The 19771-nt window shown below is 40.6% G+C and overlaps 1 protein-coding gene across 5 annotated transcripts in view; it reads right to left on the reverse strand.

Moving 5' to 3' along the window:
• myo1b (myosin IB) overlaps positions 1–19771 on the reverse strand; it is a 312780-nt gene that overhangs the window by 264539 nt on the left and 28470 nt on the right. For 2 of the 5 annotated variants that reach the window (XM_069934624.1, XM_069934622.1), the window contains exons 1-2: positions 18738–18882; positions 5392–5532 (exon numbers count right to left, since the gene is read on the reverse strand). In XM_069934624.1, the coding sequence (XP_069790725.1) occupies positions 5392–5526 (135 nt within the window). In that variant the 5' untranslated portion in view covers positions 5527–5532; positions 18738–18882. Of the gene's footprint in view, positions 1–5391; positions 5533–18737; positions 18883–19771 lie in introns of those variants that run through there. The other 3 variants (XM_069934626.1, XM_069934625.1, XM_069934623.1) reach the window with 2 other exon arrangements.

Below are 19771 nucleotides of genomic sequence, written 5' to 3' on the forward strand. Positions count from 1 at the left end.
ATGAAGTACTTGAGGAGTATAAAAAATGCAAGAATAACCTCAAGAAAGAAATCAGGATGGATAAGAGAAGACATGAGGTTGCTTTGGCAGACAATGTGAAGGAAAATCTTTAGGGTTTTTACAAGTACATTATGAGCAAAAGGATAGTAAGGGACAAAATTGGTCCCCTTGAAGATCAAAGAGATCAGCTTTGTATGGAGTCAAAAGAAATGGGGAGATCTCAAATGTTTTTTTTTAATTTCATCAGTATTCACTCAGGAAACAGACATAGAGTCGTGGGAAGTAAGGAAAACAAGCAGTGAGGTCATGGAACCTATACTTATTAAAGAGGAGGAAATGCTGAGGACCTGACAAGATATTCCATTGGACCTTGAGGGAGGCTAGTGTGGAAATTGCAGGGGCTCTGGCAGAAATATTTAAAATGTCCTTAGTCACAGATGTGGTGACAAAGGATTGGAGGGTAGCTCACATTGTTCCGTTGTTTTATAAAAAGGCTCCAAAAGTAACCCTGTAAATTATTGGCTGGTGAGCCTGACATCAGCAATAGGTAAGTTATTGGAAGATATTCTAAGTGATGAGATACAAAATTATTTGGATAGCCAGGAACTGATGAGGGATGATCAACATGGCTTTGTACATGGCAAGTCTTGTTTATATTTTCAAGGGGGTGACTAGGAAAGTTGATGAAGGAAAGGTTGCAGATGTTGTCTACATGAACTTTAGTAAGGCCTTTGAGAAGGTCCTGCAAGGGATGTTAGTCAGGAAGGTTCAGAGGTAGTAAATTGGATTTGACAATGGATGGACAGGAGAAGCCAGAGAGTAGTAATGGATGATTGCTTCTCAGACTAGAAGCCTGTGACTAGTGGTGTGCCTTAGGAATCGTTGCTGGGACCATTGTTGTTTGTCATCTAAATCAATGATCTGGATGATAATGTTGTAAATTGGATCAGCAAGTTTGCAGATGACACTAAGGTTGGAGGTGTTGTTGTCAGTGAAGAAGGTTTCCAAAGCTTGCAGAAGGATCTGGACCAGCTGGAAAAATGGATTGAAAAATGGCAGATGGAACTTAATGCAGACAAGAGTAAGGCGTTGCATTTCAAAAAGACAAACCAAGAAAGGGCATACATGGTAAATGGTAGGGCACTGAGGATGCGGTAAAACAGAGGGATCTAGGAATACAGATACATAATTCCCTGAAAGTGGCGTCACAGGTGGATACAGTTGTAAAGAAAGTTTTTGGCATATTAGCCTTCATAAATCAAAGTATTGAGTACAGGAGTTGGGTTGCTATCTTAAATGGTATAAGACATTGATGAGGCCAAATTTGGAGTATTGTCTGCAGTTTCGGTCACCTAACTACAGGAACGGTAACAACAAGACAGAAAGAGTGATAAGATTTACTGGGATGTTGCTCGGATTTTAGGAACTGAGTTACAGGGAAAGGGTAAACAGGTTAGGACGTTATTCCCTGAAGCGTAGAAGAATGAAGGTAGATTTGATAAAGGTATTTAACATTTTGAGAGGTTAGACAGAGTAAATTAAGATCGGCTTTTTCCACTGAGACAAACCAGAGGACATGAGTTAAGGGTGAAAGGGTAAAAGTTTATGGGGAACATGTGAGGAAACCTCTTCACACAGAGAGTACTGGGAGTGTGGAACAAGCTGCCAAGCTGAAGTGGTGAATGTGGGCTTAATTTAAAATCTATGAAGAACTTGGACAGGAACATGGATGGGAGAGGTATGGAGGGCTATGAACTGGGTGCAGTTCAATGGGACTAGGCAAAAAAAAATGGTTCGGCTCAGACTAGAAGGGCTGAAAAGGCCTGTTTTTGTGTTATAAAGTTCTATAGTTCTATGGTTTTATGGAACTCAGCCAGTATTTCAGCATCCATAAAAAGCAAAGATACATCGCTGACGTTTTGGGCCTGAGCCCTTCTTCAAGGAATAAGTAGAATGAGCCAGTAGCAGGAAATCTCAAAATTCAGACAATGTCGGCTGGGGGAGGAATCCAGACCCACCAAAGGTGCTAAATGGATATGATAAGGGGAGAGGTGAGAATTTATCATGTTTGTTTAAAAGGAGTCAGGGAAGATAGAAACAGAGCAGGGGTAGGCGACGGAGAAGAGGAGAGGGGAGGTGGAGTGTGATTTAACAAAGTCATAAAAGTCCATATTAATGCCATTCAGTTTTCTTGTTATTTTACTCAATAAGGTGATTCTTGGTCATGGAAGCAATAGGAAATATCGTTAATTGTTTCAAATCTCAACAAAGCATAACTGCTGTAATGACCACATTGCCATTAGTGTGGACCCACAGAGAGCAGGGAGCAAAGTCTCAGCGCTCCCTGCAGGGTCCAACTGCCCAGTACAATGGCTATCAGCTATGTGCAAGCTTTAAGCGGCTTGTTGTAGGAGGTGGGCACTGCAACCATAGGGTCTGACCTCAAAATGGCAGCAAAGGACTGGTGCAGGACACCAGAAAACAGGGAGACCACTCCCCGTTTGAGAAGGAGAAGCAGACTCACAGGACAGTGACGAGTGAGGGCCTCTGAGGCTGAAGAAAACACAAGTGGCGGACTGTCGGTGACAAGGTGAGGAACCCACGTCGGCTGTGGACTGCTACTGACCGCAATTAAAGGACCAAAACCAGGCTGCAGACAGCAGGAGACAGGTTGAAGGGTACCAACTATCAGAACAAGGATGCAAGAGAGTGTCGGAGGGTTCCTGATCATGTCAGAAGTGTGCATCTGCAGCTTGGGTTGCTGATGGTTTAGACTGAAGGCTGTGTGCCAGCAAAGGCTGTGGGACCACTGGAGAAGTCAGTGACTCTTGAGTGGGAGGGGGGGGGGGGGGGGCTCTCTTTTGCTTCTCTTTCTCTGGGTGTAAGGGGCACTGGGCAATTTTTGCCGATAGCAAACCTTTGCCTAGCTTGACTTCCCGGAATGCCTTGACAAATATAAAGATATATTAATCCCCATAAATGCCAAAGTAACTGACACCTGTTTTAGGGTATAGTTCTTTCTTATCTTCTTATCACCATCTGTTCACCTATAAACACAGAAGGGCTTATAATAAAATGTTCTGCTATTTTATTTTGTATTATGTGCATCATGCAAGCAAAGGTTGCAATGGAGGTGGGAGACTGCTGACTGGAAACTTTGTTGACCTATACAGTCCAGTGCAATGTCTCTTTCTTTCTTCTTTGGCTTGGCTTCGCGGACGAAGATTTATGGAGGGGGTAAAAAGTCCACGTCAGCTGCAGGCTCGTTTGTGGCTGACAAGTCCGATGCGGGACAGGCAGACACGATTGCAGCGGTTGCAAGGGAAAATTGGTTGGTTGGGGTTGGGTGTTGGGTTTTTCCTCCTTTGCCTTTTGTCAGTGAGGTGGGCTCTGCGGTCTTCTTCAAAGGAGGTTGCTGCCCGCCAAACTGTGAGGCACCAAGATGCACGGTTTGAGGCGTTATCAGCCCACTGGCTGTGGTCAATGTGGCAGGCACCAAGAGATTTCTTTAGGCAGTCCTTGTACCTTTTCTTTGGTGCACCTCTGTCACGGTGGCCAGTGGAGAGCTCGCCATATAACACGATCTTGGGAAGGCGATGGTCCTCCATTCTGGAGACGTGACCCATCCAGCGCAGCTGGATCTTCAGCAGCGTGGACTCGATGCTGTCGACCTCTGCCATCTCGAGTACTTCGACGTTAGGGGTGTAAGCGCTCCAATGGATGTTGAGGATGGAGCGGAGACAACGCTGGTGGAAGCGTTCTAGGAGCCGTAGGTGGTGCCGGTAGAGGACCCAGTGCAATGTACTTTCAGCTGAAATGCTGAATGTGGGCTCAATTTTAATAGTTAAAAAAAATTTGGACAATACATGGATGGGAAGGGTATGGAGGCATATGGACTGCATGCAGGTCAGTGGGACTAGGCAGAATAATAATTTGGCACAGACTAGAAGGGCCAAAGGACCTGTTTCTGTGTTGCAACTTTCTATGGTTCTTTTATTCAATATCATTCCAAGACAATTTTTCTTTGTCAGATTTCATTGATATTTAATTTCTATTCCAATCTCTTGAATTTGTCATTAGAAGTCTGTCTATTTGGTTCACAGGATCAGAATCCTACAAGTATGTGTTTACTAGCCCAATAGTGAGGAAATTGAATATTGCCAATGTCCCCACAGTAATGACATGAAGTGTGCAGTATTAAAAGGTGCCCTGCATTGCGAGGAAGTTCATTTTGCAAAAGACATTCAACTGTAGACTTTTCCACTGGTGCAGACAGATGTAAAGGAGAAAGAGGTTCGTCCAGTGTCTTAGCCAGTATGAGACCACCAAATTCACCAGCTGATTATTGACATCATTAATTTGTGTAAAATATACATTCAGGTTTGTTGCCTAAAAAGAACCAAAATAATCACTGTTTTTCGAAAAGCATTTGTGAAGTTGTGGCCTCTGCTTTCTTTAAGTGAATCAGAAGAGATATTGATGCAATTGCATTATTTTCCACCATTTATATGTTCAGGAGACTATTTCCAAAAACAGCTGTTGAACCATACACTCTATTCTGAGCTCTGTCATGGGAGGGATTTCCAAATGGACAGAGGAAATAGTTCAAGGATGTCAAAGCTTCACTGATTCCTGGGAATCCTTAGCCTGTGACCACTCAAAGCTGAGAAGTAACATTTGGAATTACATCAAGAACCATAATTTCATGGTCCAGAAGCACACAGAAATCCAGAATGATAGGTGAAAGGAGTGTTCCCCTCAAAACTACCCATCATTAATAGGCACTTCCTGCACAATTTGTAGTAGAGGTTGTGGGTCAACATGGACTTAACAGTCCCCCTAAAGCTCACAGAACTTTAGCAGGAGCAAGTAAACTTTCAATCCAAGGGGCTCCCTAAGAAGATTTTTCCACCAGAGAATCCCTGTGGGAGAACTGCAAAATGTTACTCAGAGAATAAGAATGTAATAATGTTTTTCCACTTGCTGTCGACTATAATTAAAATCAACCAAACTAACCTCCCTAATTGTCTTTACCATTTGTGATACTCAGTAAAGACTCGTGTGCTTACATAATTACTGTTGAGATGATTGATATAACTCTCCCACATATTAGAAAGTTCAAGCCATGAAAGTATTGCTCAAATCAAAAAAAGATAATAATCCATTAAGTATTATTGTCAATTAAGATAACTTAATTAAGACAACTTAATTTCACATTTCTGATGCTCAGAAAGCATATGTTGGGCACCACCAAACAAGGTTTAGATTGATAAAAGGAAATTTACCACTGCAACCCAAGACTAGCTCCTTCATTGGATGATCAGGGCAAGTGAATATCTAGAAATCAATACGAAATAACATTCATGCTAAATAGGTTTTAATAGCACTTACATATATTTCACTGTGGTCAAAGCGCTTTTTGAGATTTTCTAAGAATGTGTCTTCAGTGAGAGGTTCTAAAAGTACACTGTCTCCCACCCCGATCATATTATCCAGAAGGGATGTTTTCACGTCTGACTTCGCCATTCTCCCCTGAAATAAAATAGAAAGTAGGTTATTTCTATTTTATAAAGCAGCTACTTGTTGACAACCAATGTTCACCTGATATCAGGAAGTTTGTTGCTTTCAAAAGTTGTTCATTGATCATTAGTAATGAGTGGATACAAGGAAAGGGCAGAAGTGAAACACAAAAGTCTGCAGACACTGTGGTTGAAGTAAAAACAATGCTGGAAAAACTCAGCTAGTCAAACAGTGTGCTTTATACAGCAAAAATAAAGATGCATAACCAACATTTCGGGCTGGAGTCCTGTGTTTCAGGTATGAGACCAACTATAATCTTGTCAGGCCAATGGAAGACTCTCCATTTATCATCTAGTCTACACCTACAACCTTTTATGACTACAACTTTACAAAACAAAAGGACATTTCACCCAGTTAAACAAGAAAATCTGAAGATACTGGGGTCAAGTGCAATGCACAGACATGAACTGATGAAGGGCCCAGGCCTGAAACATTGGTTGCCCTTTACTAGCATGACCTGCTGAGTTTCTCCAGTATATTTATGTATTACATTTCACCCACAGTGTCTGTACTACCCGATTCCACCTACAAGCACTTGATCTGTAGTGCAGGAGGGCCATCATCATTCTTCACAAACATATCCAGGCATTTATTTAATTGGTGATATGTTCCTCCACTTTAAACTCTGAGTTATACACCAATTCCTCCCTCTGAATAAAAAAGTAATCCATATTTCTCCTCTAAACTTAAATCAATTTCTTCAAATCCATGCACCCTGTTTTTTGACTCCAGCTAAGGTAAATAGATGCTACCCATTTACTCTATCAGGGTACATTTCAATTGTGCATAACTCAGTTAAATCTCCTCAGCCTCCTATATTCATAATAACCCCAATCTTTCCTAATTTTGCAGTCCTGCTAACTTTCTTTTAAATATCCTTTGTACTTTCTCCCATGCAGCCCATATCTTCCCTGAAAGAACAATAGACCACAATAGTGTACCTACTCCATAACAATCTTGTCCTTCCCTACTAAACACACGTAAGCCTCTATTTTTCTTATATCCGTGTGCCTGTCCATGAGTCTTTTTAATGTCCCTATTGTACCAGCCTCCCCCAGCAATGATTCCAGGCACATACTACACACCGAGTGAAAAACAATTACCTTTACATCTTCATTAAACTTCCCTCCATTCATCTCAACAGATCTTAAAGCTGCTAGCTGTCCACCCTATCTATTGGCATTTTTACACAGAAACTTCAGAATTATTCCAAAAATGTTAGCAGAGTTAGCTCCAGTATGTCCCGATGTGGTTGTTTATATAGGGGCACTTTTACACAACCTTCCTGTGTTGCAGAGTTTGTCAAAGGGGGAACGTCATTTTCATTAGGCCCATTTCTTATGGGGTGTAAAAATGTGTAGGGGTACGAGTGGAAAAATTACAGGATAGAATTTGCATTAAAAAATCCATCCCAATATTTTTACACTGCCACCAGAGCAGAAATTTTCTGCGGTTCAGTGGCTGTGTAAAGGTGTCTCATGTTTCTCATAATCTTAAGTACTCCTATTAAGTCACCTAGGTGGGAATAATTGATAGGACCAAAGCTGTGAATGCTGAACATTAATTATAAACCTGTGAATGGGAAGTTATATCCCGGATGCTGGGTTTAAGTGCAATGCACAAAAGCCTGCATTACACTGGAGATATGGATTGCTTTGGCTTTACATGTAATCAATACAGTTCCATTTCCCTGCTCTTGTATTCTATGCCTTGGAAGTCATTACATTTGTGTGTTTTAACCACATAATCATCTTCTCTTTGAGAATCTGTTGACATGCACTCACTCTGTTCCTCCATGTTTAACGCATGATGGTCCAGTGCCAGAAACCACAAATGGAATTGGTCCTATACTTTATTATGAACCAGAAAAATACTATTATAGAATGCTGTGAATAAATTATTCTTCCATGTTTATTGTACAGCAGAATGAGATTTTTAGATCACAATTTGAAGGTCCATCTTTGGCAGAAATAATGATTTGTCGCTTATCGTAGATCAACAATATAAATGTTACAATCTGCAAAGATACAATGTGGGTTGACTGATACTTATGGATTCTAGTTGCAGGTTTAAACATTTCACTGCAAGATTTATATCTAAATTAGCTTTAACATATGATTGTTAAAATATGATGGAGCTTCAGATTAGCCACCATTTTCACATTTTTTAAAAACTTTATTTGTTAGAAGTCATTAATAGTAATAGAAAGTACATTCCATAAAGAAAATTTTATGATTGTTCATTAAAAAAATTAAAAATTTTAAAAATACAACTAAAAAAAATTTTAAATCCCCACCCCCTTCCCAGCCCATCAGCCAACTCTCTGAAGGAGAGCTAAAAATATATAAACAGAAACTAAAGTATATAATAAATCAAAATATATCTAAATGCATATATTCCAAATATGGTAACCACTTATTAACAAAAAAAGAATAATTGTCATGTAAATTATATGTATTTTTTTCCATAATACAAGCTTTCAATTCATGATGCCATCGCATTATATTAATCACTATATTATCTTTCCATGTACTTGCTACACATTTTCGAGCTACAGAAAATGCTAAGAATACAAATGCAATTTGAAATTTATCCAACCCTAATCCCCTTAAAGGAATCATATCTTCTTTCTTTGGCTTGGCTTCGCGGACGAAGATTTATGGAGGGGTAAATGTCCACGTCAGCTGCAGGCTCATTTGTGGCTGACAAGTCCGATGCGGGACAGGCAGACACGGTTGCAGCGGTTGCAGGGGAAAATTTGTTGGTTGGGTGTTGGGTTTTTCCTCCTTTGTCTTTTGTCAGTGAGGTGGGCTCTGCGGTCTTCTTCAAAGGAGGTTGCTGCCCGCCGAACTGTGAGGCGCCAAGATGCATGGTTTGAGGCGATATCAGCCCATTGGCGGTGGTCAATGTGGCAGGCACCAAGAGATTTCTTTAGGCAGTCCTTGTACCTCTTCTTTGGTGCACCTCTGACACGATGGCCAGTGGAGAGCTCGCCATATAACACGATCTTGGGAAGGCGATGGTCCTCCATTCTGGAGACGTGGCCTACCCAGCGCAGTTGGATCTTCAACAGCGTGGATTCAATGCTGTCGCCCTCTGCCATCTCGACTACTTCGATGTTAGGGATGAAGTTGCTCCAATGAATGTTGAGGATGGAGCGGAGACAACGCTGGTGGAAGCGTTCTAGGAGCCGTAGGTGATGCCGGTAAAGGACCCATGATGCGGAGCTGAACAGGAGTGTGGGTATGACAACGACTCTGTATACGCTTATCTTTGTGAGGTTTTTCAGTTGGTTGTTTTTCCAGACTCTTTTGTGTAGTCTTCCAAAGGCGCTATTTGCCTTGGCGAGTCTGTTATCTATCTCGTTGTCGATCCTTGCATCTGATGAAATGGTGCAGCCGAGATAGGTAAACTGGTTGACCGTTTTGAGTTTTGTGTGCCCGCTGGAGATGTGGGGGGGCTGATAGTCATGGTGGGGAGCTGGCTGATGGAGGATCTCAGTTTTCTTCAGGCTGACTTCCAGGCCAAACATTTTGACAGTTTCCGCAAAACAGGACGTCAAGCACTGAAGAGCTGGCTCTGAATGGGCAACTAAAGCGGCATCGTCTGCAAAGAGTAGTTCACGGACAAGTTGCTCTTGTGTCTTGGTGTGAGCTTGCAGGCACCTCAGATTGAAGAGACTGCCATCCGTGCGGTACCAGATGTAAACAGCGTCTTCATTGTTGAGGTCTTAAAGTTGATTAATTTTTCCAAAATTAACTTAATTTCATCCCTGAATGGTTGCATACAAGACCAGACAGCATGTAAAAAAGTTCCAGTATTTACACCACATCTAAAACTAGAATCCGAATTACAAAAACCATATTTTTCAATTTCTCTGGTGTTAAATACAATTGATGTAAAAAATTATAATTAACCATTCCATACCATACATTCATCAACTTAGTAACATTATCATGGCACATATCTGCCCAGTTGTCTTCAGGAAAAACAAAGGCTAAATCATTTTCCCATTTTAGCTTAGATTTCTCCCATTCCGACTTATCCATATTGTCTTGTAATATTTGATACATAACAGAAATATAACCCCTCTTTGGTATAGAAGAAATGAAGGTCTCGAATTCCATCAATACAGATAAAATCATCTCTCTACCATACATACTTTTCACCACAATCGAAGTTGATAATAAACAAATAAAGAATTTTCTGCAATATCAAAATGCCCTTTCAATTGAGTAAAAGAAAGAAACTGACCTTCTACAAAACAATCCTGCAATGTTTAAAATCTCAACTCTTTAAATGACTATTAAACATCGAAAAATAAATTATTATATAATGGAGTTAAAATTGACAATTTACTTTTTGATCTTAAAATCTTATTTTTTTAATCCATAATTTTAATAAATGTTTTAATATTGGCATATTATATTCCCTCAACAAATTTACATTCCATCGAAATATAAATTGATACACCTCAACTTCAGGAATACAGACCATCTCAACTTTAGCCCAACTTGGAGGCTGGTCCAAATCCATCAATCTACTAATAAATTTCAACTGGGCTGCTTCATAATAATTCTGAAAATGAGGTAATTGAAGCCCATCTAATGCATACTTCCAAGTGAGTTTATTTAATGCTAGTGGTAGCTTACCTTCCCATAAAAATTCTCTCATAATTTTTTTTAAATCCTGAAAGAAACTCTTTGAAAGAGAACACGGTATTGATTGAAATAAAGATTGAATACGAGGAAAAATATTCATCTTAATACAATTAACTCATCCAATTAAAGTTAACGGAAGATCTTTCCACTTAATTAGATCTGCTTCAATGCTTCAGATAAAATTTTTCAATTGATTAGTTTGGTCAATGCATATCGACAACACCCCGACCTTGATGCGGAAAAAGCCATTGATAGGGTTGAATGTAATTTTTTATTTAAAGTACGGGAGATGTTTAAATTTGTCCCTTTTTTTATTGGTTGGGTTAAAGCTTTATATATGAACCCAAGTGCTAGGGTGGTGACAAATGGTCAAGTTTCATCATCGTTTAAATTGGCACATTCAACTCAACAAGGTTGTCCATTGTCACCAGCCCTGTTTGCATTGGCTATTCAACCGTTAGCTCAAACAATACGGCAGAATGAACAGATAAGAGGGATGAGAGTTATGGATGAAGAGTATAAGATTAATTTGTTTATAGATGATGTTTTGATCTATTTAACAAATCCAGAACAATCATTGCCACATTTACGGGAATGTTTATTACATTATGGAACATTATCTGCCTATAAAATTAATTGGGATAAAAGTTACATTTTACCAGTTGGAGAAGGAGATTATTCAGAGTATAAAAAAGATTATAAAATTGAAATGGTCTGATAAAATTAAATATTTAGGAATAATTGTAAATACTGAGTATCAGTCTTTATATAAGCTAAATTATGTTCCATTATTTAAAAAAACATTTTCAAAGTCGTATCAGCCTTAGTCAAGCCATTACCATGCTCCACCCATTATAGTAATTAAAAGCACCATGGATGGATTATGGTCAGATACTCATCTTATAAACCTACAATCATTGTAATACGATGGAGGACTATCAGAAGTGAAACTTGCTACTAAAATAATTTGCATACTTGAAATTCTGAAATAGAATCAAAACTTAGTTTCATCTTACCTCAAGTAATACTGGTATATTTGAGGATTGCAAAAACATCCTGTATGACTACATTCAACAATGATCAAATTTCAGATTTATTGTAAAGGTAAAGGTTCCATTATTCTCAAGTAATACTACATATAGAATATAACATCCATGGAATTCTTTAACTTTTGTCTACCGTAAGGCAGACAGAGAGTCACCACTTTGTCCAGCGCCTAGGTGGTCTCCCCTCCAAGTACTGACCAGTCCTTTTCCTGCTTAGCTTCTGAGATCAGACAATCACAGGCGTATTCAGTCTGTGTCAGAGTACATCACATACAACCCTGAGATTCCTTTTTCCTGCAGGCATAGCAGAATTGCCACTAATTGGTAGTGCAAAAAGTAAACTGCTCACAGTATGGGGAAAGAGAGCAAAGAAAATCAATTTGTTGTTGAGGAGTAGTATTTGTTCTTGAACCTGGTGGTGCGAGTCTTGTGGCACCGATTCCTCTTTCCTGATGGCAGCAGCAAGAACAGAGTGTGTGTTGGTAGGTCTTTGATGATTAGCAGCAAGATCAGAGCGTGTGCTGGGTGGTGTAGGTCTTTGATGATTGCTGGTGCTCTCCGACAGCACCATTCCCTGCAGATGTACTCAATAGTGGGGAGGGTTTTGCCTGTAATGTCAAGGGCTGTGTCCACTACCTTTTGAAGGGCTTTACACTCAGGGGTATTGGTGTTCCCATACCAAATGGTGATGCAGCCACTCAGCACACTTTCTACCATACCTCTGTAGAAATTTCCCAGGGTCTCTGGGTGTCATAACAAACCTCTGCAAACTCCTGAGGAAGTAGAGGCACTGTCATGCTTTCTTCATGATGTCATTGGTGTATTGGGTCCACCAATGATTCTCCAAGAATGTGACTCCAAAGAACCTAAATGTGCTTACCCTCTCCATCTCCGATGTTCACTGAACTGTATACCTCTGGCTTTCCTTTCCTGAAGTCAATAATAAGCTCCTTAGTTTTGGTGACATTGAGTGCAAGGTTGCTGTTGGTGCACCATTCAGCCAAATTTTCAATCTCCATGTTGTATGCCAACTCATCCCCATCTGTTATACAACCCACTACCATGGTATCACCGGAAAATTTGAAGATGGTGTTATTGTCATACCAAGCTACACAGTCATAGGAATAAAGTGAGTAGAGCAGGGTGATAAGAACACAGCCCAGTCGTGCTCCGGTACTGATGGAGAATGTGGAGAAGTTCTTACCAATCTTTACTGATTGTGGTCTGAGGTGAGGAAATCCATGATCCAATTACAGAGGGGTCTTAACTCCAAAGTCTTGGAGTTGCTGATCGGTTTTGAGGGAATGATGGTGTTAAATGCCCAATTACAGTCGATACAGAGCATCCTGATGTATACATCTTTGCTGCCCAGATGTTCCACATGTATCAGTCAGTTTGAAAATACCAAAACAGGATTGAGCAAATATCGATTTATCCCTAACCAGCAGGTATTACTCTATATTAAATTAATCCTGATGTTAATATACAGCAGGGAGTTATCTCATCCCATTTCCTGAATACCTCCATTCTGCCCATACATAGAAACCTAATCTTCCCTTTTTTTTGTTACTTCAGTTCTCCCCTGATTTCTAATTTTTCTTTCTACACTTTGAATAATTTCATACCATTTTGTGAAAAAGTTAGAACTAGAAAATGCTGCAAACACTCACCAAAAAAAAATTGGAAACATTCATTCAATTACTTTCCACAGATGCTACCTGACCAGCAGCTATTCTATTTTAGGAAACAGCAGAAGGTAGAAGGTGGCAAGATGCCTAAAGAATTCCCAAACAAATTCTACCCAAGTGACTATGCCAGTGAAGTAGCAAATCTTAGATTATTAGCTCAATTACTTCCTGTAAATGATAAATCCTCTCATCATCTGGTCAGGACATCAAATATAATGTTTCTGTAGCTATATTTTTCTAGAGATTAAAAGGATTTCATCAGTACTGAAAGGGTGCAGCAGAAACTGGCTGGCACTCAGGATATTAATTCCTAATGAGAACTTATTCCAGTAAAGGTATATCAGAATTCAGGGTTTGGCCAATCTTTACTTTTTGACCGGTTTCAAATCTACATCATACACCTGGTATTTTTGTTTTTTCCTACTTCAAATTTCTGATATTTCATTCTTTTCTCTCAAATTTTCTTCACTTTTTTCATTTTCTTACTTCCCATCAACTGTTCTTTAAATATTTCTTGATTATCTAATGTTTAATCTTTACAAATTACCATATAGATTTCACTTCCTTCCCATTTTTTAAAACTCTGTTGAGTCATTCAATCCTTTCCTCCCTTCATTGCCCCATCTTATTTTGTTCAAACAACATTGTATTCAATGTTCCCCATTTTTACTGGGCTCCATAAGAGCCATTTAGTATTCTGCGTGAAAGTCCTGCATAATCATTTTCCATTTCCTAAAATAATCAAGGAAAGCTGTAGATTATTTATCCAGCTTTACTATTCACCATAGCTGGCTATCTTCCAAAGGTAACACTGTGCACCCCCCTTGATCCAAATATCACAAGATCATTTTTGTCCAAATTAACACAGTTAGCGTAGCGACTAGTATGCTATTACAGTGCCAGTGACCCAGGTTTGAATCCGGCGCTGTCTTTGAGGAGTTTGTACATTCTCCCTGTGTCTGCGTGGGTTTTCCCCACAGGTGCTCAGGTTTTATTTCATCTTTTAAAACCTACATGGTTAGTTGAGGTATTTGTGCGGCATGGGCTTGTGGTCCAGAAGGGCCTGCTAATGTGCTAAATCTCCAAATTAAATATTAAAAAATAAATATCAGGGCATTTCAACAATCTCTAATCTCATTTTCAACCAGAGACTTAATTAGCAAGTGAACAAATTTAGAGCTAAAAAGAGTTTCCTTCATGGGTTCTAGTTCAGATTTTGATCGATGATTGCAATTGTATCACTAATTACCATAATCCTTTCATGTTATTTTCACAAATGGGTTAAAATCATTGTAATGTTTCACAGACAAAAGAATAATACATACAAATGGATTCATGTGAATAGTTACATGATAAAACTCAGCAAAATGCATTACTCTGGAATGGTATAATTTTACATGCCTCCAATAGCTCTAATTCCACATATAATTTAACAATGAGGCTATAAATATGTCAAATCAAGTTTATTGTCCAAGTCCAACCCAACAAATCAGCATTCTCCAGTAGAAAACATGCAGGCACACAACCAGACATAGCACACAAACAGACGCAGGACAGGTATTTTATCTATAAGAATAAATAAATAAATATTGTTTTGTACAAATGAGAGTTTCAAGAGTTAATGTGAGCAGATCTTTTGGTGTTCACCATTTTCACTGCCCATGGAAAGAAGCTGCTCCTCAGCTCTGATACTCTTGCATTTCTTCCCCAATGGGAGCAGCTAAAAGATGTGTGCATGGTGGAAGGGGTCCTCAATGATTTTGTGCACCCTCTTCGGACAACAGTCCAGTAGATCATATCAAATGGGGGTGGGGGGGGGGGGGGAGGTGGTGGGAAGATTCCAGTGATCCTCTCTGCCACTGTTAGGGTCCTGTGGATTGACCTCTGATCCATTTCTCTGCAGTTACTGTGATGCAGCCGACTAGGATGCTTTTGAAGGTTGACATAATAGTGGCCAGTAGCTTGCCCGCTTCAGTCTTCTCACCATGTGCTGTTGCACCTTCTTGACAAGTGAGATGTTGAGTGTCCACGATAGGTCACTTGTGAACTCCAAGGAACGTGATGCTCTCCACTCTCTCTACTGCAGAGTAGTTGATGTTTAGTGAATGGTGGTCATTCCTGGTCCTCCTGAAGTCCATGATCATCTCCTTCATCTTGTCCACATTGTGACTCAGGTTTAGTAATACTTCAATGACAGTGAAGTTGCTAATATGATTTAACAGTGAATCCATTTCAGTTATTATTCTATGATTCAAATCATTAAAAGCAACTGGCACAAATGTATTTTGAACAACTAGATTTATGAATACAAGGTCTTTCATTGCATTGGTTAGACAAAAGAAGTTTTTTTGTTGTAGCAGTCTAACTTGGACATTGCTACATTGTCCCTTCCTGTGTATGGCATACATACTAATGCTTCACCCAGAAAGACATGTTCAAAAGACCAAGTCGATCCAAGCTGCAAATTATAATCCACTTTGAGCAGCTTGAGGTCCTACTAATCTTTAAACAAATTTAAAAATTCAAGTTTAAATTGCCTAGCTCTGCAATGTTCTCTGTCCCTCTACCCCCAGTGAACACTAATCATGGTTATAATCAGTGAACCAGGTGAGATGTGAACAAAGATATGTCTACCCTTGTGATAAAATCAAGGAGTCAATCTAAATAACTTGCCCCGAAATACTGCTGGTAACTTAAGTTTGCGATTATATTGCCAACTATAATCAACCCACAACAAAACACTATTTATACCCGAGAGGCTGATTCTACACCTGAAATTACCTTGAGTGTTCCTATTGTGTCAAATGTCCACTCATATTCAATTTTGAATACAATATGCAAATATTACTGATGAATGAATGGATCTGGCACAACTACAATTAAATCATTTAATGGTAGAATAAATGCAGTAGTTTCTAATCAATATTGATAAAATACTAACAATGCATGTTGACAAGCACAGTGGAACAAATGAAAGATAAGGGCTAAGCTTTTATTTAACAATGAGAGACATGCTATATCAAGGGTGTTTCAATATCTTAACTTAAATAACAGAGATTCACAAGGGTGACTAAACATATTCCAAGGCTCACGTACTGACGCATCATCTTTGTCCTGTGTCACAAAGTGATAAGCAGAAGGCTTGTGCTCTGATGCCTCAAATAATGAACACCAAATCTCAAAAATTACTTCAGTGAGGTAATAAAGGATACCAGCTGTTACCCTTGAATCAACTTCCCAAGCTACTGTTGCATCCCGACAGCAAATTCATGGTGGATGTTAAGGAATAAGTTCCCTGAATCATTAACTGTTGCCTGGAAATCTTTAAAAGGAATAACATTTCCATGGACCATAATTAAGAATACATAATGTCTTAAAACTTAATTTTATCCGGTGGAGAAAATCAAAGTTTTGGGGCTGAATATTAGTTTTATAAACCAGCCTTCCCTCTATCAGAGGGTGAGGATGGTGCTCTGGGGAGCTACTTCTGACCTCAGCCAGGTCATCGTCAAAATTAAAGGGTTGGTCCCATATGGTCCTCCACTGGGGGAAAACTGAGCTATTCAAACAAAATAGCCACTAGATTTGCTTTTTTTTTGGAAGGCCAGTCTGGTCTATACCTTTATATTCTATAAGCAGAATGGAAAGCCAATGTCCCTCAGAAAGGTAAATAATTAGAAGTTTGTGAGTAATTACCAATTTGACTTCAATTTGCAAGGCAGTGAATTCTTCAGACAATGGAAGAAAATGAATGAGGGAAAGTTTAAAATGTTTCTCTTTTATGAAAAGAATATAAGCTCTTAAATTCTTTTACCTTCCATAGGAAGAGGGAAGAAAGGACTTTCATGCATTTAAGAACAATTATGGATTGGGAAAATAGCCCTTCCACCTAACTTAGTCAACGTTTCATAATATATACACACAATCCCGCGAGTCTAGACTCATGCAATAACAGAGACCACATTTAGGTCAAACCAATCTCTTTTCTGACCCGGGGAACTGATTTAGAACCAACGACCTGCAGCAAACAATTTATACACGACAGACCATCACAAAACAGTTACGTGATGACAAGCAGATGATCTGAGTAACGTTGAATGAAAGCCACGGGTCATTTTCATTAAAGATGCCATCCTCTCCACGGATGCTCCCTGATCTGCTTAAGTTCCTCCTGCTAAAGACTCCCACATCTGCAGTTCTCTGGTTTCTCTTTTAGTTGTGGTGTGAATTAAAGCAATAACAACAAAAAACGCCGAGTTAAAAAAAAGCTCAGAAGGAGGGACAGGAACGATAAAGGGAGGGAAGAGTAGAAATGTCAATATCAACCAACTTTCATCAGTAAAATCATGGATCTGAAACGTCAACGTGAAATGACAAGGTGCTGCCTGACCTGTGTGTTCATAGTTAGGGAACCTAATGAGTGGCGGAGGGGGAGGGGGCTTTAGTTGAAGGAATGTTTACGTCGCAACTCCTCCTCCTAAGTATTTTCAACTTCCTGGCTAATTCAGCACATGGGTAGGAGGTTGCAGACCCCACATTGTTTCAGTAAGCGCTTCGCTTTTCAGTAACTCCGAGATTCCTCGCCAGCGACCTGCGCCTCGCACCCTCAGAACTGTACGCGGGTTCCAGCAATTGACCCCTCCATTTCTGTCCAATCTACCTGTTGCTTCAGACAACCGTACTTCCGTGTCACCCGAGCAAAAGAAGGAGGGGATTCCTGCGTATTACTTCAAAGACAAGCCTTGCTGAAGAAATCAATCACAGTCGAATCTCAAAGCCAAGTAATCGCGGGGGATAGAGTGCAAGCTTGTTCAATCAGGATGTCAATGAACCCTGGTTCATCTGACCACACAGTTCGACAAGTGGGGCACATGACACAAACCTTGTACCCCGAACCCCGCAGGGAATCCAGCAGAAATCGACAAATTACCAAAGGTCACCCGATCGGTTGCAAATCTGTGAACATCTCGAGTTGGCGGAACAGGTTGGAGTGGGGTGGGGTGGGGGGGATGTAAGTGAAGGCTAGACAGACTGAACAGCGTAAACATGGCAGTTTCCGTTCTTCAGATTACCCACCAGCATAAACAGGAGAGATGAAAGGAGTGGGGTGGGGGGGGGGGGAAGAAACGAGGAATCATCTGGTTTCAATCACATCTGACTTGCATTATTGTGGCAGCTCGGCCGCAGGTTTACCCTTTCATTGAGAAACAACTGTACATTTCACACAACTCCCCCAACCCCGATTAAACCTCAGCCATGTTCCCAGAGAGAGCAATTTTGCATTGGTTGCTGGGGATCTGACACGCTTTGTCCCATGCTCCATTCCACGCTGTACTTTGGCCGAAATGTTTCTTATATTAATTCTTCATTTGAACAAAGAGGCGGCGGAATGGGGGGGGGGGGGAGGGGGGAGAGAGAGAGAGAGAGAGAGAGAGGAGGGAGAGATCATTAACAAAAAAAGGTCGAGATAAATCAGATCCCTGCAGCTCATAGTATTGTCAAGGAGACAGTTTGTTCAATCAACACGCCGAACATCTCAAGAAATTCTACGATGACCTCCCCTCTAAACAGTCCCATAAACCAGCGACTTCTTGCCACTTGAAATCTTCATTTTCAAGAAGTTTGAAAAACAGATCTCGCTAACTCGTTATGGTTGTTAAAAGCCACATGTTAAAGTTTAGAAAGATTTCTTACACTTCCCATTCGTAGCACGCAATGTGTGGGTGGTTTTAGAGAGAGCGCAAAGAAAGAAACGCAATTACCTTTTTCCGAGAGCCCGTTGTGTGAAAAATCTGGGCTCTTTCCTTTGTGGTCACTGCGCTGCCACCGTGCAGTGAGGACAATGGCTGGGCGCAGAATCTGGTGTCACAGTCGCCTCCTCCTGCTGCTTACTCTCCTCCCACCTCCCTGCCCTCACCCCAAACTCAGTGAAGTCAGTCCCAGCCCAGGGCGGGGAGTGTTTCTCTGATCACCTACTACTGCCGCTCATCCCGCCTCCCTCCAGCAGCGACAGCTCCGCTCCAGGTGAAGGCGGCTCAGCCAGGCTGTTGGTCTTCCGACCCGAGGGGCAGAGAGGCAGGGCAAGGGCTCGGAAGAAACAGTGCAGGACACCAGAGGGGTGAAAGGCGTTTATATTACGCTTTCACAACTTGTCAAAACACCACAAAGCCTTTCACAGTCTTTGGCACACTTTTGAAGGGCAGCCCATTGTCCCGTTGGATCGTAGGTTTGGGAGCCGTTTCGCAGATCTGGCAAGTTAATTGAAGAAACACTTGGATAAATTTATTTTTAACTTTTATTTACAGCATGGTAGAAGTCGATTGTGCCCATTTAAATGCCGCCCAATTACAACCAAATTAGCATGTGTTTGGGAGGATGGGAGGAACCCCATCAGACAGGGAAAATATATCAACTCCATACAGACATCGCCGGATTCGAACCCGGCACGGTGACGCTAACAGCATTTCAACCGTGTTATAAAATGGAATTTTAATTGGAAAACTTCCACACCGGCCCAGTCCTCCCTTACTCCAACTGTGAATTGATCGTCTTCGTTATCGAACCTCATGCAGGTTTTCTAAATGTTAGTTCGATGTGGATGTGGCTTTCACCCATTCCCCAGCCAATCTTCTGCCCTTGCCCCCGGGAGGGGGTTCCAGGAGCACTGTGTGCTTTCCAGTTGTTGACTCCCCCACCCCACCACCAGCCCCGCAATGAATGTTAAGACCATTTATCCGCGAGGGCAATAAACAGTAAAAATCTGAACTGGTTTGATCGTTTCCGCTGTCAGAAGCAG

Source organism: Narcine bancroftii, chromosome 4, assembly GCF_036971445.1.
Source record: "Narcine bancroftii isolate sNarBan1 chromosome 4, sNarBan1.hap1, whole genome shotgun sequence".
Lineage (NCBI taxonomy): Eukaryota > Metazoa > Chordata > Chondrichthyes > Torpediniformes > Narcinidae > Narcine > Narcine bancroftii.